We start from the raw sequence: 27,978 nt of genomic DNA, 5'->3' as shown, positions 1-27,978 counted from the left end.
GACCTAAAAATGTTTCAGGTTTGCCAACGAAGATTTAACGAAACTAAATCAGATTAGGATTTTATGACTCATATTTTTATTAATACTCAACACGCTTACATAGAAAAAGCAATTACACGAAAGACTTTACAGTTGACTTATTTTTTAATTAATCTTTGTGCCAACATAGTGGGCGTTTATCTAATGCATCAGTGCTCCTTTGAACGGCTAAAACATTTTTAAAAGGTTACTTCCCACCTGATTCCAAACAAAAAAAAACCATTTTTTCTTTTATTTGACTAAAGTGAAGTTAAACATTTTACCTAACGTTTCCGGAAAAAAAATTTAAAAATCTGCAAAAGCGTCCGAGTTATTTACAAAAACGTATTTTCAAATAAGAGTTGATAAATCGGGAAGGTGCCATAATCTTATAGGCCCTCATCGATTGTGATAAAAGTAGCATATTATTTTACTAGCAGTGCCCCATTTTTTTTTCAAAATTATGCTCAAGAGTATGCTTTATTTTTGAAAATTATGCCACTTTTTCTTAATGTATGCTTAAAAATAAAAAAAAAAAACTATTCTTAAAACCACAATTATATATTTATTGTTAATAAAGCATCATATTTTCTTTAATTATCTAGAGTTACACACTTCGCTCTGATAAAACACACCTAACTACTGCACTTCACTCCAGGCTAGAAGCGGTGACTTGATGTTCTCTCAACTTCGACTTCTTGATCTATTCTCTCCCACTGGCATGTTTTTTGGAAGCACAATGGGATGACAAAATGCTTTTCTTTGATGAAACAACCTCTCTGCAAGCAGTGCAACATCTCGTGTTGCCTCTAACATTCAGATGCCGACCATGAAACTGACTGATGCGATCATCTAATTCAACTTTTTTCACGTCAGATCTCCCCTAGTCTTTTATTTGATGTTGGTTTTGTTCAGGCTCCGATCTCTAGTAATTTGAGCAGGTTGTGGGCTATCAGGCAGCTGTTCTCCTTATAAGTTGCTCGACACCATTTTGTTGCCTGTCAAAGCGGGAACTGGGACCGATGCAATTTGTACTTCCGGTGTGCCCAGTCCTCTAGACGACCAACGACGCAGTATTGCGATAACCTTCCTACTTACCTTCCTTCAGACGAGTGAAAATAGACTGAACCATGGACAGACCTTAAAAATAATCAATCTTAGAGATCAAGCAAGTCATGACTCTGGTAATGTGCCCTTCAAAAAAACTAAAAATGTGCTGGTTATGCTAGCAGTGCTACTTTTAGAAAAAGGTATAAAAATCATGCTGGTTTTTTCAAATTATGTCAAAACTGATGCAAGTACAATCGCTGAGGCCCTACCCATGGGGAAATTTTCGTGGCAACCGCCCCTCTTCGTATTATTTACATATTTTGTTTCCATAGCGCACTTGACAAAATTCACGCGTGGAAGCTCTTTACTTGTGGAAAAATCGTTGCTCATGAAAAATTCAAAAGCAGAAAAATGTCCTTGGGTGAAGAGAAAAAAAAATAAAAACAGGCCCAAAGAAGAAAGCAGAGTACCATTCTGTCAAGAAAAGAAAAAACAATCCTTGGTAAAATTGACTGTTACTCTGCTCCACGCTGGCGTCCAGATCTCTGCTCCACGCTGGCGCCCAGATCTCTGGAGAAACTGAGACTGACTGTTGTCGGACCTATATATGAATAACCGGTCAAATAATCCATAGTATAGACAAACGAGCTCCATAGCCATCTTTTGGGTCAAATTTTGACACTTAATATCCTAGCATCTGTATACGTGTTCTACGAACTCTTCTCCACACATTTCCTGCGGCACTGGCCTGGAGAATTTGTTTGTTATATGCAAAGAAAGAATTTCATAAAAATTTCTGTATGGTATATACTAACACAATTATCATACCTCGGCGTTGGTAAAAGTGGTGGATATTTACCAGATCCAGACTGATGGTTTTACTCTTTATGTCTTTTTCCTTTTCTTAACACTCGCATCGAGGTATATATTATTTAAGTCTTTTAAAAAGAAGGATCAGGCACAGGTAGACCAAGCTCTCTATATGAACCACACAAAGAACACAGTATGGCATATCGATTTATAAGGATTTGTATGGGATTCTCTACTAGATATCCATGGAAGTAGTTAAAAGTGAGAATATTCAGTAAAGGTCGTAGCCGACGTTTCTGCTAACTGAAATACTGCGGAGCTGACAAAACGAAATATATTTATGAATAGTGGTATCGATGCTGCCGATTTACTCATGAAAGTGTTATACCGTGCCACTACTGGCCAGAGGTATTAAAATTTGGGCTGCACTAAGAACCGATCATATTGCAGGATTCGTTACCGTGCCCTCAGAGAAAGAAAAAATTCACATTCACGAATCGGAGAATAAAGCAGACTTTATTAGACCGTGGAATTTTTTGTGAATTTCAAGAGCAAAACTGCAATCTTGGATTTATTTCTACTTTATCTTTCTTAAACTAATTAGATTGCTCCAGATAACTTTCGCACACTCCTCGAAGTTGTTTCCTAGTTATTATCGGGGATCGGGAGCATGCTTAAGACAGGGCCCGATAGGTGCATTGCCTCCAGGGTTTTGTACTCAACACCAGGTTTCAAAGTGCTGTGGTCTCCCTCATAATCTCCTTGTGTAAACACTTTCCATCGTCCCGCATGGTCTCCGATCGCCATACTAGAGGCTCCATTAGGAAAATTCACTGGGGCTTGCCTAAGGTCCTGTATGGCGTTCTTTATGCCAGTCTACATCGAGGAAATACATTTCATGATCATGAATATATATTTAATGGATAGCCATTGTCTGTTCTGAGAAGAGACTATCAGGATGCGAAGTAGTAATGAGTTAAGTACAAGCTTACTGAGATGCTCAGACAGCTGTTACAACGAGTTTCCTTTTGTTAACAATTGAATCAGATGTATCGTAGAACTCTAAGCTAGACCAATTTGTGAAATCGTAGCATTTTAAACAATTAGCATCTATTGTGAGACCATATATGTTTCCCACGAATGGAGCTAGTTAAATTAAACCTCGCCAAAATAAATTGATAATACCGAGGTTCTTTTCATCTTTTAATGTCTTACCTTACGGTTTCCACCAGAGCTTGGATCCTCGTATAGGATTATTGTGTCTGCCATGCTGTTCAACCCTAAAAAAAAGGAACAACACAACCAAAACTAAAATTCTGAAAGTAAAGAAATTTATCACAGTGGAGCAAATGTACAGATCAACTGGGAAGAAGTCTATCTACCTTCTCTTTTCGCTTTCTCTCAAAAGGTTAATACTCCCGCTAAGGCGTCTTGATAGATTCGATGTTGTAGATGTGGCAGCAATCCTTTTATCTTGCCTTTGGTATCAGCTTGGATCAACAACTACAATGGCATTTCCAGATATGGTCATAACTGACGTTTTTAAAAATATCAAGAATAAAGTTGCTCCACCTGGGCTACTGACATTTTCCCTTTGCTAAGACTTGACCAAATAATGACTTAATTGTCTACAGGGGTGTGTTCAACGATCTCACAAGAAAATTCCTGTTCGACAGGGAAGTTATTATCTTAAGGTTTCTAGAAGCCGCTCAATGCTTTGTGAGATCTTTTGCTAACAAAAGCAATCGGAAAAGCCTATACGGTCTCTCTTAAGTGGCCTATTGAACGAAAATGATTTGAGCGTTCGTGATCATACCCAGACGCGTAGGCGTAAAATAGAAGAATGAACTGAATTATGTTAGAATTCTAAAAACGCAACCTTTCATTTACCAACCCCAAAATACTTTGCTTTCTTAATTCTCCATACTCTAATGATAAATGAGTAAAGAGGATAAATTTCTAAGAAAACTGTGGTGCTCCGTCGATAGGTATAACAAGATAATTTGATTTTATCAACGGAGTAAATTAAAGTAAATTGGCCACCGTAAAGAGTCTCTAAGGCTGATGAAAATACAATTATTATAGATAGAGATTCGAAAAAAAGTAATATCTCATGTCTTCATTTAAAACAGATAAAAATCCAATGCAATAAGATTAACCGTTTGAAATCTTTAATACCATGGTGTGTGAACAAATTCACAACTTAATACGAAAGATGCACGCTACACGCGCGTGTAAGGCATAAATTAATGTAACCTTCCACCTAAACCTTCAACCGCATGAAAATTCTGAAATTCACAAACACTAAACATAATTTCCATCAATGGGCCGCGTAACAAAAGCTTTAAGCATCTTTATCTTAGTACTTGTACTGTAGTCTTCTCATGAATACTTTAAAAAAAGCCCTGACACCATACTTTGATCCGGCAGCCGAACACTATACGGATACCTAAATTCGCTTCATGATAAACTCGGTGGTCACATAATGACGATCTGAACATTTTAAGAATTGAAATAACCTCCGTTCGTTTATCTTATGCGAATGTTACGTTTTCTGTGTTTCTTTTGTTTTGTTTTGTTGTTTTTCTTATCGACTATGAGCCTTTTTTTTTTACCCAATTTTTACTCGAAAATGGGGGTTAATATTTTTAGTCTGTACACTTCAGCGACAAGTAACCCACGGCAAGGGTTTCAACGCAAAACTTATCCTGACTTCCTCGGCATCATGTTTCCTCCTTTGGATAAGATACCCTTTTCCCGCTAGCGTTTCGTCAAGTTTTAAATCGTTAATTACGGTTTCCTTAGTAATAACTATGCGCTCTCGTGGATGTCTGATTGATGTTTATTTCCCAAGAACATAACATCATAATCCGTCCAGGGCCCGAGCTTCTGGTTCTGTTGTTATCATATCATGGTATTTCTCACATTATAGAGATAAAGTACGTACCTTCTTATTTCCTCCAAACTCATGGCTTTCAAACAGCTTTCTAACGAGTTGATGCTTCAATTCGACAATACCAATTCCACGTTAAAATGAGACAGCAATAAATTACTTGATTGATTTCCATTCTCTAAATCTGCCTAAAGTATTCCTTTTCTTACACCATTCTCCGGCGGTTTAAAGTTCTTTTAGGTCAGAGGTATCCAGGCCCTTTGAATGATATTCTCGACAAGTTTGAATGACCTATCTCAGTTTTCTTTAGTTTGCCATGATAAAAGAGTTCCTATACTGCTAACATTCATTGCTTTAAGCTTGCAATGAAATCCTGTAATCTTTTAGGCATAAATCTATTCTGGAGAAAGCGTGTCCACGTTTAATAGAAACCTACAAAGTAATGTAAGTTTTTTGCTGATACAAGTCAAACATGTAGAGTAGCGGTAGAGAAAGATTTCAAGTGACGAAAGCTTTATAGAAATTTTTCTAATGAAACCATCTTGAGCTGATGTAAAATCTTTGTAAACATATCATCATCTTAATCATCAAGTGATTAAAATTGCCAGTTCGGTTGGAGAACGTAGCGGAAAACTGTTAAAAACATGTTCTGCAAACTGGTGTCTAATACTCACCTTCAGTGAATATCGCCCTCTCTAAGGATTGATGGCAAGCCATTATAGTAAAGATAAGTAAACTTTTGATTAGTTAATACTAAACAAGTTTCCCCTTAAGAAGAAATCAAAACTGTTCCTGATATAAATGGTCTCATACAACTTGCCACGTAATGATGTGCATAAAATGATATGTGGTTTTTGATTAAGTTAGAGTGCTGAACGGGAAAATAGTTGGCTCGAAGTCTTTACCCACGAACCGAGCGCAGGAAGTGTTTCAATTTATTTCATAGGTACATGCCTTGACAAGCGGAGATGGGATTGAATTATCTGCGTATAAACAAATCCACATTTAACAATGGAAGCAAAAGTATTTAGAAACAGCTCTACTGTAAGAGATCGGCAAGGCCGACATAACTATGTTTCAGCTTTGCAACCGGAACTTTGGGAAAGCGGATGAAACTCACGCACGCTGAACTAATCATTTTTTTCTAAAATGCACCGCTTTGAAAGAAAACTCAAGAGGTTTGTTTTGATATTACCAATATTTGATAACCAGAGGCACTTTGTGACATGGGCAAACATTACAAGAGTTTGTGACGGGAGATCAGCAAAGTCGACCTAACCATGTTTCAGGTTTGCCAACGAAGATTTAACGAAACTACATCAGATTAGGATTTTATGACTCATATTTTTATTAATACTCAACACGCTTACATAGAAAAAGCAATTACACGAAGGACTTTACAGTTGACTTATTTTTAAAGTAATCTTTGTGCCAACATAGTGGGCGTTTAACATTCTTATCACGATGGTTATTATACAGCAACGGAAGCGGTACGCTTTTTATCCAATGCGTCATTGCTCCTTTGAACGGCTAAAGCATTTTTAAAAGGTTACTTCCCACCTTCTCATTCCAAACAAAAAAAAAACATTTTTTCTTTTATTTGACTAAACTGAAGTTAAACATTTTACCTAACGTTTCCGGAAAAAGAAATTTAAAAATCTGCAAAAGCGTCCGAGTTATTTACAAAAACGTATTTTCAAATAAGAGTTGATAAATCGGGAAGGTGCCATAATCTTATAGGCCCTCATCGATTGTGATAAAAGTAGCATATTATTTTACTAGCAGTGCCCCATTTTTTTTTCCAAATTATGCTCAAGAGTATGCTTTTTTTTTGAAAATTATGCCACTTTTTCTTAATGTATGCTTAAAAATAAAAAGAACAAAACTATTCTTAAAACCACAATTATATATTTATTGTTAATAAAGCATCATATTTTCTTTAATTATCTAGAGTTACACACTTCGCTCTGATAAAACACGCCTAACTACTGCACTTCACTCCAGGCAAGAAGCGGTGACTTGATGTTCTCTCAACTTCGACTTCTTGATCTATTCTCTCCCACTGGCATGTTTTTTGGAAGCACAATGGGATGACAAAATGCTTTTCTTTGATGAAACAACCTCTCTGCAAGCAGTGCAACAGCTCGTGTTGCCTCTAACATTTAGATGCCGACCAGTAAACTGACTGATGCGATCATCTAATGCAACTCTTTTCACGTCAGATGTCTCCTAGTCTTGTATTTGATGTTGGTTTTGTTCAGGCTCCGATCTCTAGTAATTTGAGCAGGTTGTGGGCTATCAGGCAGCTGTTCTCCTTATAAGTTGCTCGACACCATTTTGTTGCCTGTGAATGCGGGAACTGGGACCGATGCAATTTGTACTTCCGGTGTGCCCAGTCTTCTACACGACCAACGACGCAGTATTGCGATAACCTTCCTACTTACCTTCCTTCAGACGAGTGAAAATAGACTGAACCATGGACAGACCTTGAAAATAATCGATCTTAGAGATCAAGCAAGTCATGACTCTGGTAATGTGCTCTTCAAAAAAACTAAAAATGTGCTGGTTATGCTAGCAGTGCTACTTTTAGAAAAAGTATAAAAATCATGCTGGTTTTTTCAAATTATGTCAAAACTGATGCAAGTACAATCGATGAGGCCCTACCCATGGGGAAATTTTCGTGGCAACCGTTCCTCTTCGTATTATTTACATATTTTGTTTCCATAGCGCACTTGACAAAATTCACGCGTGGAAGCTCTTTACTTGTGGAAAAATCGTTGCTCATGAAAAGTTCAAAAGCAGAAAAATGTCCTTGGGTGAAGAGAAAAAAAATAAAAACAGGCCCAAAGAAGAAAGGAGAGTACCATATTGTCAAGAAAAGAAAAAACAATCCTTGGTAAAATCGACTGTTAGTCTGCTCCACGCTGGTGTCCAGATCTCTGGAGAAACTGAGACTGACTGTTGTCGGACCTATATATGAATACGTATGATGCACGATCCTCGCAGTAGATAGCGCTATTTAAGCAATAGCGAAAATCAGACCTGAAGAAAATCAGGCCTGTACGGGACTCGAGCCACTGACCTCTGCGATACTAGTGCAGCGCTCTACCAATTGAGCTAACAATGAAATATATGACCAATGAAATATATGAACTTCATATATTTCATTGTATCCTATATATGAATAACCGGTCAAATAATCCATAGTATAGACAAACGAGCGCCATAGCCATCTTTTGCGTAAATTTTGACACTTAATATCCTAGCATCTGTATACGTGTTCTATGAACTCTTCTCCACACATTTCCTGCGGCACTGGCCTGGAGAATTTGTTTGTAATATAGAAAGAAAGAATTTCCTAAAAATTTCTGTATGGTAGATACTAACACAATTATTTACCTCGGCGTTAGTAAAAGTGGTGGATATTTACCAAACTGATGGTTTTACTCTTTATGTTTGTTTTGTTCTCCTAACGCTCGCATCGAGGTATAAATTATTTAAGTCTTTTAAAAAGAAGGATCAGGCACAGGTAGGCCAAGCTCTCTTTATGAACCACAAAAAAAACAGAGTATGGCATATCGATTTATAAGGATTTGTATGGGGTTTTCTACTAGATATCCATGGAAGTAGTTAAACGTGAAAATATTCAATAAAAATGGCTCACCTTACTCGATACGTGTGTTGTTTGCTCCTGGTGTCGTTATTTTACCGATTTAACTTGATTTAAGCGATTTTTTTGAGAAAACTAGGATTAAAAAAAATCGCTTAAATCAAGTTAAATCGGTAAAGTAACGACACCAGGAGCAAACAACACACGTATCGAATTAGGTAAGCCATTTTTATTGAATATTTTTACTTTTAACTACCTCCATGGATATCTAGTAGAAAATCCTCTACAAATCCTTATAAATCGATATGCCGAGTGTGTTCTTTGTGTGGTTCATATAGAGAGCTTGGGCTACCTGTGGATCAGATTGTAAGAACAACATCCCAATGGTGGGGGGAGTGGGTGGGGCAAGTTTTGTTTTATCTGTGGCGAGCGACATGCTTCATGGGTAAGTGACAACAAACGTTCACCATGGCGGAAATAATATTTGTTTTGCTTCTCGTTGGCGTAATGGGAATGTCATATGCAGGAGGAGTTTTCTTCGTGAATATAATCAAGACAAATACTCTTTAGTGATGTCAATGAGTCGGCTTCTGTGCCTTTGTGCCTATAGAAACTATGCCCAAAAATTACATCATGCAAGGAAATCGTCGCGAACAGATACCTTTAGTGAGATTCTGCCAACTGGGAGACTGCGAAAATGTCCAGAAACTTCTCAAACAAGGTGTGTCTCCATATAGTGTCGGATCTTTTGGTTGGACAGCTTTGCAAGAAGCTCCAAACGAAGGCCATTCGGCTGTAGTATCACTACTTTGCCTACAAGGTGACTGTCGAAGCGACCTCAATTATTTAGGTTCTGCAGGAGAAACTGCGCTTCACAAATGTACAGTTAATGATGATGCGAAAACTATGGAGGTTTTGCTATCTTTAGGAAGTGAGGTAGACGTGAGGAACACTGGAGGGCATTCTGCTCTTCACGTAGCTACCTATCATGATAATTTTGAAGCCGTAAGGTTGTTGCTGAGTTACAATGCTGATGTTATACTATGTGATCGGTGGAACCAAACACCAGTACATAGAGCCGCTGGTAAGCTGAAAGAAAAAGAAACGGGTGTGTGTGGGGAGGGGGGAGGGGTTCCTTTTTTTACGTTACCAAGCAGAAACTCACCCCACCCCCAATATAGAATCCGTACATCATAACATTACAACTTCTTAGAAAATCCCAGGGCTATATTTTTAAAATTAAGTCAGAAGTTGTCAGTGAGATAAGTTTATTAATTCAGAGAATACCATAATTTTTTTATTCATTGTTATGTCATAACTGTTTAATTCTCTATGATGATGAACTGCTGATCAGTTAGAGAAAAATCTTTAAAAATGAGGCTCAGTCAATTAGGAATTTATTGCTCTTGCAAACTGGTGTAATCTAGGGGTGCACACCCTTCGATATCTTCTTTCATTTTGAACCAGTCTGCGGAGGAAAGATGCAGAGGAAAGGTAACCCTCAGTTCATGGATCTGCAAAGAAAAAAAACACTTGCGTTTTCACTGGCACACTTGTTATGCTCTACAAATGAACCTTCAGGGACCTTGGTAGGACCCTCCATTAGGATCTACAATAGCAAAGTACACATTGAGGGTAGGGTTAGGCTGTTCATTTCCACTATCAATTTTTCGAAATAATGATAGAGTCCTTGTACATCAGTAGTCCCTCTTGCCTTAAGCTTGTTTTCTTATATATTTTTTTGTTTTTTTTTTTTCTCTTTAAGCGAGGGGTTGTATTTCAGTAGTGCAGCTTCTTCTTGACCACAGAAGTGATGTGTTCCTCACACATGACCAGGGTTTCACCCCATTACACCTTGCTGCAGCATGGGGAAGCGTGCCAACAGTTGGCTTACTGCTTGCTGCTGGCTCAGATATCAATGCATTGAACAGAAACAGAAAGACAGCTGCTGATGTTGGTCAGTCAGCGGAAGCCTCCTTAGCCATTCACGATGTTGCTTGTCAAGCTCCTAAGCTACAATAATCCTTTGTATTGTAGTCGTAACGAAATTGCTTTCTCAAGATCCAATTCAAAAGATCAGTCAGCTTCCAGTGTCCCAAGTTTTTATCAAAATGCATGGAAAATGTATCTCCGGTAGATAGGGGTGTGAGCTTTAATTCAGAGTAGTGTTGAGATGCAGGTTTATAAATTATGTCAACATTGTTATTCTGCAAGCAGTAGTGTGAGCAGTAAGAATTATAGGTCTTTGAAGCGATTGATTGACATCAACAGCTCTCATTAATATCATTTCTACTTCTGCTGTTTTGTTTATTGTCCATTTTTTTTGTATATATAATATTCTTTTTTGTAACACAGACTTAAATGCTATCAGACAAAAAATATTTGAATGATGTACTTGGTTTTAAGAGATTTAAAATTCTGCATCTTACACATTGTATCTTGTTTGTTTAACTCTTTAACTTCCTAAGAGTGACTAGCATCTAATTTCTCCTTACAATATCACCCGTAAATCGCACATTAAGGTCAGGAGAATAAAAGAAATGATCACCAACTAAATAATCTCTTGATTGTTAGACAAATTCTCCTTGCCAGCACCCTGGGAAATGCATAGAGTACTGTATACAGAGAATATATAAACTGGTATTAGGGTGTAAGGAGTCAGGTCTAACTAGCGTCCTTTTTATTTATTTTTTTTAATTCTTAGTCTGCCCTCCTATAATCCCTCTTTTAGTTGATATATCCACCATCAACACAACTGCTAAACAACAGTATCCTGAAAGATCAGAGTACTACTAAAAAAGTTAGAGCAAAACAAGAAACAGTTGCACAGTTCACCGAGTTTAGTGAGTTAGGTCTGAAAAAGGAACAATTTAGAGGAAAGTAAAAGAGTAACTAACGTTCATCGTTGCAGAAGGGAATTTTGTCGTCCTTTGTCATGGTGAAGCTAACTTTTCGAGGGCTTCATTTCAATGTTTCCTTATAATCGTCCGCGGGACTGGGGCGAGGGCATAGAAGCACCATGGCAACGAACTGCCTTGACTATAGACGAAGGTCGCCATTTTGGTTACGGCAAAGCAGCTAACTTGCGATTCTACGACAGTTACCGATGAGATATCTGCTCCTCTAGCATTCGATAGAAACAAGTATTATACCTTGTGTGCCGGTCGTATTCCTTGTTTAGTCCGCTGATGGGAATTTAACTGGTAGAAAACTTCGCCATCATTTGTAAACATGTCCAATAAGAGTCGTCAAGATAAGACTAAAACTCCTGCTCAAACGTCCGCTCCACCGCCAACCAGCAATGATATTATACCGGGAAGGTTCACAGAGGCTGACTGGTAAGAATTTTTTTCATATTTTGTGATATTTCCCCCACCAATTTTCTTCTAGAAAGAGAGATATTTTATGAAGTACTCGGAAAGATTAGAGAGCATGAAAGATGTGAGAGAATTGCAGCTGAGAGCAATTTTAGCTTCATGAGTACTTTCCAATATTCGATAGCATTTTATTTATACATTTTCGATACGGTACTTGTGTAGTTGCTTACCGTTTGAATTCCTTCGGATATGCCTCGACCAATTTTTTTTTTCTAATTTTCCAATTTAAAGGAGCTAATTTGTTCACCAAAACTATGCAATAAAAAAAGTCACTGTGCTTGTTCAAAAGCAAAAGACCATTGTACCTCTTTACTTGGTCCATTAATTGATAAGCATTACCTTGCTCTCACGTTGTGCACTTATTCTACTGACTACATGATTTCCACACACAATACAGGATGTGTAGTGCAATACTTAATTCTTATTAACCGAGCGGGAGGTCTGTATGGGAGAATCTTGACCGAGGTTGCCAGTACAGACCGAACGCAGTGAGGTCTGTACCAGCGACCGAGGTCAAAATTCTCCCATACAGACCGACCTTGCTCGGTTAATAAGATGTTTACTATATGGATATATCAACAAAGTTGAAACGGTAAATTAGCCACCGTAACGATTACAAAACCTGACGTTTCGAGCGTTAGCCCTTCGTCATTTGCTCCGACTAAGGGCTAACACTTGAAACGTCAGCTTTTGTAATCAATATGGTGGCCAATTTACCATTTCAACTTTGTTAATAAAATTATATCCAAATTATTTCATTACTCCCACCGACGCAGCCCCAAACAGTTTCTTTCGAAACTATCAGCCTTTATTCACTGTAAATTATATGGCTGTGTCTTATATGCCAATTTTTTATATTCTTTGTACCTTTTTTTCTAGACCGGTCTAGATGCCGGTCTAGATAGGAAAACGTAGACCGCTTTCAATATTGATTTCAGCCAATCAAATTCGTGAATTCATTTGTTCCCAGTCCTTGTGAGACACAGCCATATAATAATGAGGATTATCACCTCAACCATTTTCTTTTAATATTTAGGTACCATATGGTGGACCAGGAAGATGGGGAGGAATTTGTTCTGGACATAGTGAATGAAATTGTGGAATCCACAATGAAAGTCCTACATGATCAGTACATTGTCAGTCAAACTTTACCATATACTATACAAGAGTCTAAGAATTTACTTCTACAAATCATTGAGGTGTGTTTAGTAACATGACTTAATATACGTATGATGGACGATCCTCGCAGTAGATAGCGCTATTTGAGCAATAGCGAAATTCAGACCTGAAAAAAATCAGGCCTGTACGGGACTCGAACCACTGACCTCTGCGATACTAGTGCAGCGCTCTAACCAATTGAGCTAACAAGCCAACTGAGAGCAGGCCGTTAAGTTGATTCGTAATGAACCCGTGAAAGTGATAAATGAGATAGAATAAATATATGAAAATCATATATTTTGAACTGCGGTATTTGATACGTATGATGGACGATCCTCGCAGTAGATAGCGCTATTTGAGCAATAGCGAAATTCAGACCTGAAAAAAATCAGGCCTGTACGGGACTCTAACCACTGACCTCTGCGATACTAGTGCAGCGCTCTAACCAATTGAGCTAACAAGCCAACTGAGAGCAGGCCGTTAGGCTTGTTAGCTCAATTGGTTAGAGCGCTGCACTAGTATCGCAGAGGTCAGTGGTTCGAGTCCCGTACAGGCCTGATTTTTTTCAGGTCTGAATTTCGCTATTGCTCAAATAGCGCTATCTACTGCGAGGATCGTCCATCATACGTATCAAATACCGCAGTTCAAAATATATGATTTTCATATATTTATTCTATCTCATTTATCACTTTCACGGGTTCATTACGAATCAACTTAACGGCCTGCTCTCAGTTGGCTTGTTAGCTCAATTGGTTAGAGCGCTGCACTAGTATCGCAGAGGTCAGTGGTTCGAGTCCCGTACAGGCCTGATTTTTTTTTTTTTTTTTCAGGTCTGAATTTCGCTATTGCTCAAATAGCGCTATCTACTGCGAGGATCGTCCATCATACGTATCAAATACCGCAGTTCAAAATATATGATTTTCATATATTTATTCTATCTCATGACTTAATATAATTATAATTATTTATGAAATTTTTTGTGAGGGTATATACCCCCAAATGTTAATTCGGTGAACTTTGAATTTAGACATTCAGGTTTGATGACAAGAAATGTGTACATCATTTTGGTTCCTGTATATAGTGCTCCATAACTTTATGAATCCGGAGTTGAGTATGATCATCGAGTGATTTTCAGGAGAATGTAAAAATTATTTTTAACCATCAAAATAAGTTTAAACTATGATCTGTTGGTTGGATTGCATCCAATTGTATAATTGTATGACTTAGCCCTTTTCTTAGTTTTTATATGTTACATGTAGCAAGGGTGTAGCTATGAAATTAGGCTGCTGGCTGAAATATCAAGTGAGGCAGCTTAATGATAAAATTGTTCTATAGCAAGCGGTTATAAGTTTGTAACCTTAAGAAGTTCCCATTGTACATTTCAGAGACATTGATCGCTTGTCAAAAATTTAGCAGGCAATTGCTGGATTTTCTTTGGAAAGTTTTATTTGGTAGGTGGGACTTAGCAACCACCCTAGAATAATATCTGAATATTATCTTTGAATTGCTCCTTTTCTAGTGGCAATTTCTTGCCTGTGATGTGGGAGAGAACAACCCTGCTTGTGATGCAACATGGCTGGAGGAAGATGGTACAGTATCTAACTGTTTGATTTATATGTTGAAGAGATGGTTGGCTGCATGTAATGAGTGTGGTAGTGCTAGTTTGGTAGCATCAAATCTAGTTATTCTTGAAAGTATTATGTTTTAATGCATCGTGTATCTTGATAACAGCTTTTTTTTTTTAAAATAATTTTATTTAGAACCTGTAACTCCAGTAACTGATTCATGGGCTCAAGGGTCAGTGCCAATTGTGTTACGACCATCATCAGCATCATCAGCATCATCAGCATCATCTATCCAATCAGATAGAGAGTCTGAGCTCTCATCTGTTGTTGAAGAAAGGCCAGGGTAAGTATTCATAAATGCTTGACATGTTTGTATTGACTTGATGGAAAAGTATTGCTATTTTTTATGCTTCAGCTTTTAATATGCTTTACACAGAATTCCCATTTTATTAGGCTAACTACAGCTAACTACTGTATGTTCTTTTGATGGTAATCTTTGATCTGTGTGGCTAAAGTGGTCTCTGAGTACTTTGCTATTGATCTCTTGATGCTCATTCAAAATGCAATCCAGTTATTGATGTTTTGTTGCCTAATCAGTGCCCCAGAACCACCATTTGAAGCTCTGGATGTGCCAGAGACTCCCATGTCAATAAGTAGTCCAGCACAGCCTACCCCAGCTACTGCACAGGAGAGAAAGGAAGAAGAACCAAATGAGCTTTCAAAGAAGCAGGTAAAATAAGGAACAATTGAATTAATTATTGGAATTTTTTGCAATTTTTTTCATGTCTAATCTGATATCCTTGTTGTTGCCCATGTTAAAAGATCAGTTGTGTGCATGTGGAGTACTGGGAACTGATAAAATGATGGGTGGGGAGAGTGGTGACCATGGATAGATTACCCCCCTCTCCCATTCAATTCGAACTGATTCTTATCTTATTGAAGGTGCAAAGAAAGAAGAAAATTTGTTCGCCATTCAGACCACACAAAGGTAAACTACCTTCATTTTCTGGAGTAGATCTTACTCCCTTAACTGATGATTCCAGCTTAAGAACAGCTGAAAGATCACAGGAGGTCATAAGAGGACACAGGGATACCACTGGATTAACTATGCTGTCATCTTCTACTTCTATTCTAAAGGTATGGGTTAAAAAATGCCAATATGTTTTGCAGTGGAGATGGATGAAAAGACAGAATATAATTTTATTGATTTATCTGTTATCTCTCTCAACCCTCTTGCCATCATCAATCATCAAAGATTAAATGGCAGTAAAATCTAGAATATCATCATGATGGCCGGCTTCTGGAGAAATCATTGCTAAAGTAGCCATCGATTAGTTTGGTAGATTAATATTATGATATGAAAATAGTTCTTAAGTGATAGAATTTTTAACATTTCTGGAAGAGAAGGTTATGAATGGAAATCAAGCTGAATTTTCCTGTTCCAACAAATTGCATATACTTTTTCTTTACTTTCAGTTTTGGGTGGTTCTCCATAAGCTAAAAAATGAACAAATAAATTGGAAAATATGACCAAATGTGTGTTGATGATAATAACTTAATGAAATGATTACTGTTGGCTGATCTCATTTAACTGAACACCATTTTCGAAAATCTGAGTTCATGCTAGTTATTAATTGTCATGAAAGTATTTTATGCCATAAAATCTCTGTCATCCTAAAAATTGCATTTCTATGTCCTACTTTCATTGAAAACATCCACCTTTCAATCAGTCACTTTCATTTAAATGTTAACTGCTCTTCAATGAGATTAACTATGGATGTTTAAACCACATGATACGTCAGTATAAAATCCAAGACACTTCCCTCTGAGGGTACAAACATCATTTATTGTCTGGGCAAGAGTACTGCTGAAAAGAAGTCGTGTCTGTGACAGTGACAGAGGTTTAACAAACCAGAAGGGATGTAAGGAAGTCATAATATTTGACTCTAATGGTGGGTTCTTCTAGTCTAAGCCTCAGCTGTTACCAGTGTAAAGGGATGTAAGGAAGTCATAATATTTGACTCTAATGGTGGGTTCTTCTAGTCTAAGCCTCAGCTGTTACCAGTGTAAAGGGATGTAAGGAAGTCATAATATTTGACTCTAATGGTGGGTTCTTCTAGTCTAAGCCTCAGTTGCTACCAGTGTAAAGTCTTTTCAAGGACTACTTGGCTAGTCATATATTTGCACACTATTATCAATTATTACTCCTAGGTTCAACAAAGATGCTTGTTGATTTATGGAATAGATAAACCAGTGCACTCATAAGTCTCTAAATTCTCCGCTCTTTTGTTAATTAAAACTAAATGTGTAGAGGCTTGGAATGAAACTTTTTACTAAATTTTGATTTTGGACTAAACAGTTTCCTTCTGAGAACAGTGGGTCAGAGGAATATTACATCTGGTCATCAACACCCACTTCTTATTCTCAAAGCCGGAGAACTACTAGTAACTACTCTAAAAGTCAGGTAACACAGAAACATCAGCTGTTTAAATTTAAATTTATGAATAAAAGATTAAACATGAATTTTGAATTTTTTTAATTTTAATCTTCATTTTACTAATGACAAGAATTAACTACTGAAGGTAACTGCCTAAGACCAGGTTAATTACAAATGAAAATAATGTAAACAATTCTCTAAGTTATGAATGATGCACAACTTAAGTTTTCACGTCAGGATTAAAAACTGATAACCACAGTTATCACTGTTTGATGAGATGAAAGTCCATTGTAACTTGTTGTATATCAGGTTTTCTCTCGGTCCTTAGAGAGGGTAGCACAAGTGAGATCCTTCTCAGGCAGTCTTCATGACAAAACTCATCAATAGGCAATTTCCGAGTTACTTTTGGCCTCTTTTTCAAAACAAGGCCTGGTTTTCTCTCGGTCCTTAGAGTGGGTAGCACATGTGATATCCTACACAGGCAGTCTTCATGACAAAACTCATCAATAGGCAATTTCCGAGTTACTTTTGGCCTCTTTTTCAAAACAAGGCCTGGTTTTCTCTCGGTCCTTAGAGTGGGTAGCACATGTGATATCCTACACAGGCAGTCTTCATGACAAAACTCATCAATAGGCAATTTCCGTATTACTTTTGGCCTCTTTCTAAACGAGGCCTGGTGCTCAACCATTCTTTTGAAAATGAGTTTAATTTGCATGTGAATGAAAACTTTTAATCATATGAAAGGATGAGCACCAGGACTCGTTTTGATAATGAGGCCAAGGGTAATTCGGAAATGGGCTATTCACCGGAAGGGAGGCAGGAAGAAGAGGACCTTTTGTTTTAAATAACCTGATCTCCTGTCTCCTGTACCTCTGCCGCTAGTCACCTTCCCTTTTGTAGAAAGCAGTGGAGATGGATGAATTATTTCCCTAACAAATTTCCTGCTTTCTGCCTTTTGACTCCCCCCCCCCTCCCTTGCCATGTTGCCGTGAACAGTAGATCCATTGTTGCATCTTTGTCCTTGTTACAGTGGACTTGGTGACGTCAGTACGAAGAGAGACTGACTCTCCCTCGCCTGAAAAAAACGCCCCTCCCCTAAAAACAAAATGACGTCTGTCTCGCAAGTTACAATGACTATTGAAGAGAAGTCAGTTTTGTTGTGTATGTTATCTGCTCACAGGCACAGTATGGTCGGCCACCAGGTATTAAAGATGTGCTCTATGATGAGAGGGGTAACGTAGTAGCCGTGATGAAGATTTCACCTGATAAGCTTCCATCGCACAGGTAATATTTTTTGCCTCGAGTTTTTCTCTTGGCGAGAGAGAGAGGGAGAGAGGTAGGCTGGCATTTACCAGAGTTTAGGAAAACATGCTAGAAAGCAGGCATCCCAGATTTCCGATTGGATACAATTTAATGGCATATTCCGTTTTATATACTTTGTTTTATATATTTTCATATATCTGCATTCCTCTCCCACTTTCCTTTGGAGAACAGCCTCTTGCCCAATGCGTTTTCGAAGACTTTTTTTTTTTTATGAGAGAAGCGAAAAATAATATGAACTCCTTAGATGCAAACATGAAAGGTGTCGACAACAAAATACCGGGGTGTCGAAATCTGACTTTCAATGGGTGGATGAGGGGGGGGGGGGGGGGGTTGATGGATAAAATTCAACGTGCAAAGCTTAAACCATTAACTTTTTTTTTACCAACAGAGTTCGAACCAAGTTTTCAGTAGTAGACAATGATAATGACGTCCAAGTAGTGCGTACTCGGTCAAGACCCAAGAAACACGGCCAAACTTCGCGCAAGAGGGAAACAACGAAGGACTTAAACGCCTCCAAAAATGCAAGCCTCAAACAAAATGTCGATGCAACTTCGCTTACTAACGCATCGTACCAGACGGAAAAGGCTGGCTACATAACACCCTTACCACCTCCTTTGGTAAGAACTTGTCTGTGTATGAACTAGATAAAGAAAAGATGATTTTCTTGTCTTTTCACGAATGACATTGCCTTTCTCTTCAGTTCCCATTGAGGAGTGCGTTTTGACCAAAGTAATCTTATTGGTCAATGAGAACTAAGGTTTAAAATCGCAAGGAACTAATGAGAACGCAAAGTAAAAAAATAAACTTCCTGAAGCGCGGGAAAACTCCAGTAACTGAGGCGCGCGATGGGGTAAATTTTGGAGTCGTTTTCGGAGCAGTTGAGTCGCAAGAAACAACCCTATGAGACAAGCTTTGTGTCTTACTTTGAATCGGACTGTGAAACCGAAAGGTTTGAAATTCAACTACTTGTGGGAGCACAGATTTTTCTTTGCCCACGCCTCTGACAAAACGACCGACAACTTTCTGCAAGACCTCTGGAAAAGAGAAAGTCTGCTAGGAGCTCACATTTGTCTACTACAAGGATTTACAAGGAAATAAGTTGATGTAGCCATATTTATTTTCTACATATTTATTTATTTTGTTAGGTGGACACTATGGACATATCTGCCGGTGTTCTTGTAAGGGAAGGGAACATTATTAGACGCGGGCCGAGACAGGTAAGGGGCGCTTTTAGAACTAAATCCCGCTTTTTATCTCGAAAGTTGATGAAGGTCCCCAATGTCGAATCGCTCAATTGAGCATTATACCGTTTAGTATCCCGTAACCCGATCAGGCTATCTAAGGTGTTAAGAGATAAATATTAAAGGCACTATACAAAAACCACGAAGAACTATTAATCTTCTTGTTTTGTCCACTGCTGTTTCAGATTCCACGTCGTGCGGAAAAGTCTCCCTCTTCAGCTTGTCTGCAACCGCTGGACAGCACCCGTCCCGGGGGACGAGTTATTAATGACATTCTTACCCGCTCGTCTCCCGTGATCAGACCTCTTCATGCGACGGAACCGATTCCTCCCATAACTTCCCAACCCCCCACGTATTCTTGATGCCGTTAGCATTGTATTCATTCTTTGGCTTGTAGATATTTAAGTCTTATAATAGACAAGGATGTTTTATGTCTTCGATTGTCATCGTAGGATGCTTAGATGACGAGTTAAAAACTTGAAAATACTTTTATTTAACTTCTCAGATTTGCTCAGTCAATGTTGTAACTGGGAATTATTCTTTCAACCTTAGAGTTTAACTACAAAGCAGCAGTCTTCATGAATTGGTGTACAGAATTACGTAGTTATGTTCAGTTTGCTTCAAAATTTGATAAAGTTTATGTCTGGAAAGTGGAAGTTACTGAGCCATACTTTCATGTAAAGAAAGTCAGAAAGTCTTAAGCCCTCTAAACAACAAACGTGTCTAGTTACAATGATAAGGTTGAGATCGGACGTCAGCATTATCAGGCGCCCCTGGCAGCCGCTTCAGGCCATGTAACGCTCTCACCTTCCCTCCCGTCCCACCCCAGGGGACGACATCCACCACACAGTAATATCGTGCGTGGGAAATTAACGTCTCCTACCCCTAACCCTGTAGGAGACGGGGCCTACGGTTTATTCGTCCTTATAAGAGAAGGCTAGAATATCTATCCATTTCTTGATATTATAGAAAGGTAGCAAATTCTCCTCACTTATTTTAAGACCATGAGTATTGGTCCATTATGCTTTTCCAGGTGAAGGATTTAAGCCAAATGAAAGCTGCTTTGGAAAACTTTCCTTTGTAGTTGTTTTTATTTCGATATTGTTAGTAGTGGAAGATTGTCATTTTGAAATTGGGGAATTGACTCCTTGGCATGAAGGAGTTACGATTGAGATGGCTGTCTTTCAGGTGCAGCACAAAAAAATCCCACGTGTAAATACTTTGTTAACACGCAGTGATTGTAAAGTAATTGTAAATATAATTTGTCACAATTCTTTTACGCCTTTGGACTTCGTTTTACTATTTGCTGGGAAAAGGGTAGTTCTCTAAGGCCCCTAGACTTGGTGTAAAGAAGACTTCTCTAACGGCAGAGCCAGAAGATCCAAAGGAGTCTTCGTGATACGCCCAGCGTGCATAGGGAGCGGTTGTGCGTACTCTTGGGGCGTTTGGTGGTGGAGCCGAGGAAACGAGCGGCGAGGCCGTGAGAGGCTTGGGACGAAATAATTCGACATTTCTCCGCTTCAGGCCCCGCACGTTTTCGTGGCTTAGCGGCCATCGATCTCATCGTGCACGCAAGCAAGTCTTTAGTTAAGGCAGAGGTAAGATTATCACCCTTGAAGAAGTTTGTCGACGAAGTCCTAAACCAAAATTTTTTTTGGTCTTGCGTGAAATTGATTTCCAAAAACCCTGTTAGTTTTCCTGTATTTCTCGTCTATACATTTACTCCTAAAACCTAAATAAACTGACGTTTATTTAAAATATAATTTAGCTGGTCTTCAGTTTATTTTGATGTTAATATCAAAACATCAAAATCGAAAAGGTACCCCCTGCTTGGAAAATTTCCTTGAATAACTATTTAACAATGGTAAACACCTTTGTGTTTAATAACTCAATAGTGTACGCTGTGGTGTTTACCATTTGTTTTATAACATAACATTGATACATTGTAGCTGAAGAGTTCTCTTTTATTTAACAAATCTTACGTGACCAGAAAAAACAAGCGCGCGCGGAAAAATAGTCTTTGCATTTGCTCACGTCAGCAGCGTACACCGATGGGCAAATGGGGGACGCTAAATTGACCAATCAGAGCGCGCGCTTTACTTTGGTTATGATATAATTCAATTTCTCAAGAATGTGAAATGAGAGCGTTGTTTAGTGTTTTGAAATTTCATTCTGCGCGAAAATATATTAAATTCTTGCAATCACGACGAGAAAACTTAGGAAAAGGTAAATACTTTTCTCACAGCTGTTGGAGTTGTCGGATGGATGTGCTTTACGAGTTTGAACGACTTGGAATGTTTTGTCGGTAAAACATGCAGTTAAGGCAGTTAAAGATCATTTCTGAATTAAAATATGAAGAATGAACCTTACTTTTTCAAAGCAAGCCGTTGTGCGGAGAGTTAATAACGTACCGCCAGAGGTCTCTCAGTGACCTTCACGATAAATTGTTTGTATAAAAGAGTAATTTGGATACATCAACAAAGTTGAAATGCGTATGATGCACGATCCTCGCAGTAGATAGCGCTATTTAAGCAATAGCGAAAATCAGACCTGAAAAAAATCAGGCCTGTCCGGGACTCGAACCACGGACCTCTGCGATACTAGTGCAGCGCTCTACCAATTGAGCTAACAAGCCAACTGGGAGCAGGTCGTTAAGTTGATTCGTAATAAACCCGTGAAAGTGATAAATGAGATGCAATGAATATATGAAGTTCATATATTTGAACTGCGGTATTAGATACGTATGAAGCACGATCCTCGCAGTAGATAGCGACCAGTTGGCTTGTTAGCTCAATTGGTAGAGCGCTGCACTAGTATCGCAAAGGTCCGTGGTTCGAGTCCCGTACAGGCCTGATTTTTTTCAGGTCTGGTTTTCGCCATTGCTTAAATAGCGCTATCTACTGCGAGGATCGTGCATCATACGTATCTAATACCGCAGTTCAAATATATGAACTTCATATATTCATTGCATCTCATTTATCACTTTCACGGGTTTATTACGAATCAACTTAACGGCCTGCTCCCAGTTGGCTTGTTAGCTCAATTGGTAGAGCGCTGCACTAGTATCGCAGAGGTCCGTGGTTCGAGTCTCGTACAGGCCTGATTTTTTTCAGGTCTGATTTTCGCTATTGCTTAAATAGCGCTATCTACTGCGAGGATCGTGCATCCTACGTATCTAATACCGCAGTTCAAATATATGAACTTCATATATTCATTGCATCTCAAAGTTGAAATGGTAAATCGGCCACCGTAACGATTACAAAAGCTGACGTTTCGAGCGTTAGCCCTTCGTCGGAAGGGCTAACGCTCGAAACGTCAGCTTTTGTAATCGTTACGGTGGCCAATTTACCATTTCAACTTTGTTGATATATCCAAATTATTTCGTTACTCCCACCGACGCAGCCCCAAACAGTTTCTTTCGAAACTATCAGCCTTTATTCATTTGTATAAAAGAGTGACTTTTAAGTCACTACAAAAGTTATGGATGATTAATTCACTTAATGAAAAAGTTATTGTATTCCTTGCAAAGTTTCACCAACTTGTCAAAACGAGTTCTTTTGTTTTATTGTTTACGGCGTTCTTAAAAATTAAAATTTCAATATACTTGACACTTGTCATGGATGATTCGACAAACAAGCGTCGAATTTGTTTAATCCCTTCTTTTATTAGCTTTTAAAGTTATATTTGAAGTTTGAAACCGATGACGTTGAGGTCCCTTCTAAAGGAATCGAGCAACTCGTCAAGAACTTTGTAATTCGAAGAGGGCGCAGTAATTTATGGTTATCAGTGATGGCAAAGGCGCAACGAATGAAGGTGAAATTTGCCGACGAGCTGCCGAATTCCGACAATTTACTCTGTCCTGGTTGTCAGAAAAGATTCGTGTCACCAGTATTGCTTCCATGTCTTCATACGCTGTGTAAAAAGTGCATCGACGGTGAAAAGATTTCGCCAAGAACTGGAAACTTACCAGGTTGTTTAGTGTGCTCAAAAGCGTTCGATGCACACAGCGAGTTTCCTATCGATTTTGTTGCGAACAACCTGGTCAAAAAGGCAGCTGTACAAGATAATACTCCGCTGGAATTTGTCTGTGATAGCTGCGAAGTCGAAGGAGAAAGCGTTACGACAAGATGCAACGATTGTTTCCTTTTCTTATGCGAATTTTGTTCTACAGCACACCGCCGAATGAGTGCTACTAAAACTCATATTTTACAGTCGGTGGAGGAGCTAAGAGGACAAAATTTTAAAGAAAGTTATCATCAAAGACAATCATTTTGTTCTATCCATGTGAAAGAGCGATTAGTTTATTTCTGTCAAACTTGCTCACAGATTGTTTGTCGATTGTGCTTGCGCTCTGAACACGAGCAACATGAAAGTCGCAGAATCACTGATATCACCAAAACATTCAAAGTTAACATGGCGAATCTTGCCGAGCAGTTAAAAGGAAAGCAGAAGTACATCACTGAACAAATTTCACTTATTCAAGAAGATATTTCTATGGTTGAAAACAAGAAGAAGCAGATTCGACTCGGTATAGAGGAGTATTTTCAGAAACTGATCGAAGCGATGAAAGATCGCATGAATGAACTTGTAAACGAGGTCGAGTCTCATTGTAGCACCAAGTTGGAGGCTTTGTTGTCAAAACAAAAGGTACTACAACGGACTGTGAAACATGCAAAGAGCTGTTGTATGTTCACTGATTCTGCCGTAAAACAAGGCACTGATGTGGAAATATTAAGCGTTGGCCAAATTGTTATTCAACGTTTAACCTCGCTTGTCGGCGAAGTTGAACGGAATTCTACTACCTATCATCCCAGAAATGAAGTGCACACCTCGCTTGAATTTGTGGCAGAGAGCGAGAAAATTACCAACGATATACACCATTTAGGTCACGTAAAATTGCAGTCTTCAAGTACGCCTTGCGAGCCTGCATTATGCATTTTGTCTCCCGCCAAAGAGACCCAACACGTGATCACTGGGGAAGTCAATCGACTGTCTTTGACTTCTGTCAATCAACAAGGAAAAAGACAGCAACGAGGAGGAGACAAAGTAAAGCTGTCATTCTCATTGGCTCGTTCAAGGGTGACGCCAGATAACGTCGGGTTTAAATATGGTTACCAGGACAACAAAGATGGCACGTACTCCTTGGCTTACGTTATCAACAAACCAGACACCTACTGGCTGCATGTCAGTATTAATGGGAGTCCTGTGGCGGATAGTCCTATCACAGTCACAGTGAGACCAAGAGACTGGATAGGCAGTCAGCTTATTTTAAAGAGCGAAGATTGTGGAGGATTTTCTCACCCGTACAGTGTGATCGCCGATTCCCACGATCATCTTTTGGTGGCAGATTCGCATAATCATAGAGTTAAAATTCTCTCTTTGAATGGAGAGGTTCTCAAATCCTTTGGATCCCAGGGAATGGTCGAAGGACATTTTAACTTTCCATACTGCTTGGCGCTAAATCGGCGAGGAAACCTAATCGTTGTTTCAGATAGTCAAAACCATCGTGTGCAGATCGTCACACCATCGGGTAGACTGGTGAAATGCTTCGGAGGGTTCGGCGATGAAGTCGGAAGGTTCAAAAACCCGCTTGGTGTCGCTATTGACTCGGATGACGTTATCTACGTTGCCGACTCCGGAAATAGCAGAATCCAAATTTTTTCCCGTGAGGGGATCCCTAGGGGTATGATCGTGTCCAAGGAAATGTCATGCCCATGGGGGTTAGCCGTAAGCAAAGACAGTCACATTGTGGTGACAGACTATAATAATCACAAGGTGTGTGTATTTAACAAGGACGGTTCAGTCGTCCTCCAGTTTGGCTCTCGTGGGAATGCCGACGGGTTACTGAACAATCCGGCGGGTGTTACCGTAGATGACCAGGGGCAATATGTCGTTGCGGATCGAAGTAACCACCGAGTGCAGATGTTTCATCCAAATGGAACTTTTGCCACTAAATTTGGTGGAAAAGGTCAAGGGGATGGATTGATGATGTTTCCTGCAGGAGTCGCTGTGGACAAAAAAGGTCATCTTTATGTCGCGGACACGTTTAATGATCGCATTCAGGTGTTTTCATTGGCAGCAGTGTAAGAAACATATCCGATCGGATCCAATGTCAGCGGGCTCCTGGCAGACCTCTCCCAACTCTTCCCCAATCTTCCTCTCGTCCTGCATGCAACGCTACTAATAAGGGTCTGGCTCGTAGGCTATCCATTCGTCGAGTCCCTTGACTGTTCAGAGGAGCTCGTTTTTCCTTTATCTCTTCGATCTTATGATTACATTAGCGAATTCCTGAAAAATTGTAAGAAGAGAGGGGTTTCTGATGTGCTGGGGAGAGCCCCCTGATTCTCAAGTTTTATGATAAAACAACCTGCCTTGCTTAATACCATCAACTTATTAACATCAACTTATAAGGCAGTCTGTTACGAAACAAATTAAAACAAAAAAAAAACAAAAAAACCCGGAAATTTGTCGGAATACTTATAAATCGACTTAATTCCAAATTCAAGTGAGTTGTTTTGCATGTGTCGAACCCTACTGCTGAAGGATTTGATTACCCTAGAATGTCATTCCAGAGATCACTAACGCTCTGGCCTGAAGCCCGATTGGATGCATGCTGTTGAAAATGTTTTGTGTTTTGTGCTGCGCTTCCAAGTCTGATAGGTTCTTTGACGGGAGCAAACAGCAAGAAAACGGAGCCGTTAATTCCGTGCGTCAAGCAAAACGATACAAAAGACAAAACTACGGGATCATCAGTGTGGTTATTCAACGCTGTTTTTGTTTTTCGTTTTTCGTTTTGGTTCATTTGTTTGTTTGTTTGTTTTTTCAATATATATATATATATCATATATTGTATATATATAAATATAATATATATAAGAAGTTATGTGGCACACGAGGACGGACAACTTCCAGCGAAGGAAGACATATACTCAATAAAAAAGTTTAATAAAACACGTTTCGGTCCGAGACCTTCATCAGTTGTAATACAATATCTTACAAACTCCTTGAATAGGTTTACAAAGACGGCGTGATGACACATATTAACAAAAACAGTAATTACTACGCGAAAAATTATCACAATCTACGGGAAAAACAAACATAGAAATTAAAAAATGTTGAGGAACCAGCGTTGCCAATGAGGCGAGAATTGTACCAAAATTCCCAGTCAAAGTTGAGACCGGGACTTTTGATGCCCGCCCAATTTGAAAAAATTCTCCACATTAATAATAGTTTATTCTTTCTTTTGGAGTAAAATTCCTGGCGCTTATTCAAGCTGAAAGGTGCCTGAGAGAACAACTGTGCGCTCCAATATGCTTCTTTGGTAATTAAAAGTTTCTCGATGTTACCTGAATTGTTTACGGTCGCCTGCACTTGATCAATGCATTGGAATGAGAAATCGCTTAAATCAGGTGGTGTTTTGTTGAAATCTACCGCTACTTCACAGGCCTTTTTCTCAGTGACCATATCAGACTTGTGGTTACGAAATCTAACTCTAAAGTTATTTGTTGTGGAACCAATGTATTGTAGGGGACATTTCTCGCACGAAGCCAAATAAATGATGTCCTTAGAATCACAGGAAAGTTTCGATCGCATCTTGTAACTTTTGCCTGTTTGAAAACTTAAAAAGGAATTAGATTCAACCAAGAAGTTGCGACAAAGATCGCATCTTGTTCTAGTACATTTAATTGAACATCCCTTAACCTCAGTAGCCCCTTTGCATTCGATGTTAGGGCCATAACGGGATGACGCCAACAATTCTTTAAGGTTTTTAGATCTGCGAAAGGATGCTATGATGGAATTTGAAAGCTCTTTTAACTTGGGATTGGATTCCAAAATACCCAGATGTTTTCTAATGTTGCGACTTACATCAGCGGGTAAATTTGGATTAAATGTGGTCACTGAATGGGAATAATTTGCTCTTAGATCCGGCGCGAGTCCAAAGTAGATCACTTCTAGGTATGGTAGAGGCCTTACGAAACTGATCATCTACTAATTTGGAAGGGTAACCTTGATTAACCAGATAACCTTTGTATTCAGTTTTTCTCTGGGCAAGAAAAGCTTGTTCAGAGCAGTTTCTTTGTAACCTCGTCGCCACGTTATAAGGAATAGCTTTGAAAACGTGCTTAGCATGAGCACTTGATAGTGGGAGGTATCCCCCCCTAGCTGACTATCAGTTGGCTTTGAATAAACGTCTGTCCGAATAAAACCCTCGATAAGATGTAGAGTTGAATCTAGCACATGGAGCTCTCGTTCAGAAAAAAACTAATTCGAATTTTATAGTGGGGTATAAAGAGTTTATAAATTCAGTAAACTCGCGTAGTGCCGGAAGACCTTGTTGCCAGAGACTGAAAATCATCATCACGGTATCGCCACCACAAAGCCGGCTTCATGGGGCCAGAAAACTTAGCCTGAAAATGTATTTCATCCATGGCAAGATCTGCGTAACTGCAGGCGTTCCTAGGGCCCAGGGCCCATGGGCCATGGCTGTGCCATGAA

General features: G+C 39.0%; 3 protein-coding genes, 2 long non-coding RNA genes and 1 pseudogene across 9 annotated transcripts; 3 read left to right on the top strand and 3 right to left on the bottom strand.

The window, feature by feature from the left end:
* Positions 1-53: 53 nt before the first annotated feature.
* On the bottom strand, positions 54-8,503 carry LOC148740575 (uncharacterized). The gene is made up of 2 exons (XR_015996613.1): positions 7,742-8,503; positions 54-1,669 (listed from the first exon to the last, which is right to left on the bottom strand). It is a non-coding gene; the product is annotated as an uncharacterized LOC148740575 (long non-coding RNA).
* On the bottom strand, positions 2,376-5,689 carry LOC148740576 (uncharacterized). Of its 2 annotated transcripts, XR_015996610.1 has the most exons (5): positions 5,446-5,689; positions 4,826-4,879; positions 3,261-3,381; positions 3,094-3,158; positions 2,376-2,754 (listed from the first exon to the last, which is right to left on the bottom strand). It is a non-coding gene; the product is annotated as an uncharacterized LOC148740576 (long non-coding RNA). The 2 variants fall into 2 exon arrangements; XR_015996612.1 differs by lacking the exon at positions 5,446-5,689 and having other exon boundaries at positions 4,826-5,016.
* A 278-nt stretch (positions 8,504-8,781) lies between the features above and the next one.
* LOC111337618 (ankyrin repeat domain-containing protein 61) lies at positions 8,782-10,497 on the top strand. Of its 3 annotated transcripts, none has more exons than XM_088748681.1 (3): positions 8,782-9,201; positions 9,849-10,016; positions 10,147-10,497. In XM_088748681.1, the coding sequence occupies exons 1-3, from the start codon at positions 8,997-8,999 to the stop codon at positions 10,401-10,403; spliced, it is 630 nt and encodes a 209-aa protein (XP_088604807.1). In that variant the 5' UTR covers positions 8,782-8,996; the 3' UTR covers positions 10,404-10,497. The 3 variants fall into 3 exon arrangements, with proteins under 3 accessions (XP_088604807.1, XP_088604808.1, XP_088604806.1); XM_088748682.1 differs by having other exon boundaries at positions 8,785-9,102; XM_088748680.1 differs by having other exon boundaries at positions 8,787-9,465.
* Positions 10,498-10,544: 47 nt separating this feature from the next.
* Positions 10,545-20,761, top strand: LOC111337617 (uncharacterized). 2 transcript variants are annotated; one of them, XM_022943953.2, is made up of 11 exons: positions 10,545-11,719; positions 12,795-12,957; positions 14,436-14,505; positions 14,677-14,824; positions 15,079-15,211; positions 15,424-15,618; positions 16,841-16,945; positions 18,099-18,202; positions 18,630-18,858; positions 19,387-19,458; positions 19,668-20,761. In XM_022943953.2, the coding sequence occupies exons 1-11, from the start codon at positions 11,613-11,615 to the stop codon at positions 19,842-19,844; spliced, it is 1,503 nt and encodes a 500-aa protein (XP_022799688.2). In that variant the 5' UTR covers positions 10,545-11,612; the 3' UTR covers positions 19,845-20,761. The 2 variants fall into 2 exon arrangements, with proteins under 2 accessions (XP_022799688.2, XP_022799689.2); XM_022943954.2 differs by lacking the exon at positions 16,841-16,945.
* A 2,324-nt stretch (positions 20,762-23,085) lies between these two features.
* On the top strand, positions 23,086-26,456 carry LOC111337599 (E3 ubiquitin-protein ligase TRIM45). The gene has a single exon (XM_022943936.2). The coding sequence runs from the start codon at positions 23,272-23,274 to the stop codon at positions 25,567-25,569; it is 2,298 nt and encodes a 765-aa protein (XP_022799671.1). The 5' UTR covers positions 23,086-23,271; the 3' UTR covers positions 25,570-26,456.
* Positions 26,457-26,556: 100 nt separating this feature from the next.
* LOC148740574 (uncharacterized) overlaps positions 26,557-27,978 on the bottom strand; it is a 1,990-nt pseudogene continuing 568 nt past the window's right edge.

The sequence above is a fragment of the Stylophora pistillata genome, chromosome 2 (genome assembly GCF_964205215.1).
Source record: "Stylophora pistillata chromosome 2, jaStyPist1.2, whole genome shotgun sequence".
Classification (NCBI taxonomy): domain Eukaryota; kingdom Metazoa; phylum Cnidaria; class Anthozoa; order Scleractinia; family Pocilloporidae; genus Stylophora; species Stylophora pistillata.
This window is presented reverse-complemented; position numbering and strand designations above follow the sequence as displayed.

What these genes read in the sequence shown, in the direction of transcription:
- LOC111337599 (XM_022943936.2), top strand. Translation starts at nt 23,272, where the DNA reads ATGGCAAAGGCGCAACGAATGAAGGTGAAATTTGCCGACGAGCTGCCG.
- LOC111337618 (XM_088748680.1), top strand. Translation starts at nt 8,997, where the DNA reads ATGCCCAAAAATTACATCATGCAAGGAAATCGTCGCGAACAGATACCT. An exon ending in ACCAGTACATAGAGCCGCTG is followed by an intron (nt 9,466 to 9,848) that starts GTAAGCTGAAAG and finishes ATTTTGAACCAG; the next exon opens with TCTGCGGAGGAAAGATGCAG. An exon ending in TAGCAAAGTACACATTGAGG is followed by an intron (nt 10,017 to 10,146) that starts GTAGGGTTAGGC and finishes TTTCTCTTTAAG; the next exon opens with CGAGGGGTTGTATTTCAGTA.
- LOC111337617 (XM_022943953.2), top strand. Translation starts at nt 11,613, where the DNA reads ATGTCCAATAAGAGTCGTCAAGATAAGACTAAAACTCCTGCTCAAACG. An exon ending in AACATGGCTGGAGGAAGATG is followed by an intron (nt 14,506 to 14,676) that starts GTACAGTATCTA and finishes AATTTTATTTAG; the next exon opens with AACCTGTAACTCCAGTAACT. An exon ending in GTAACTACTCTAAAAGTCAG is followed by an intron (nt 16,946 to 18,098) that starts GTAACACAGAAA and finishes ATCTGCTCACAG; the next exon opens with GCACAGTATGGTCGGCCACC.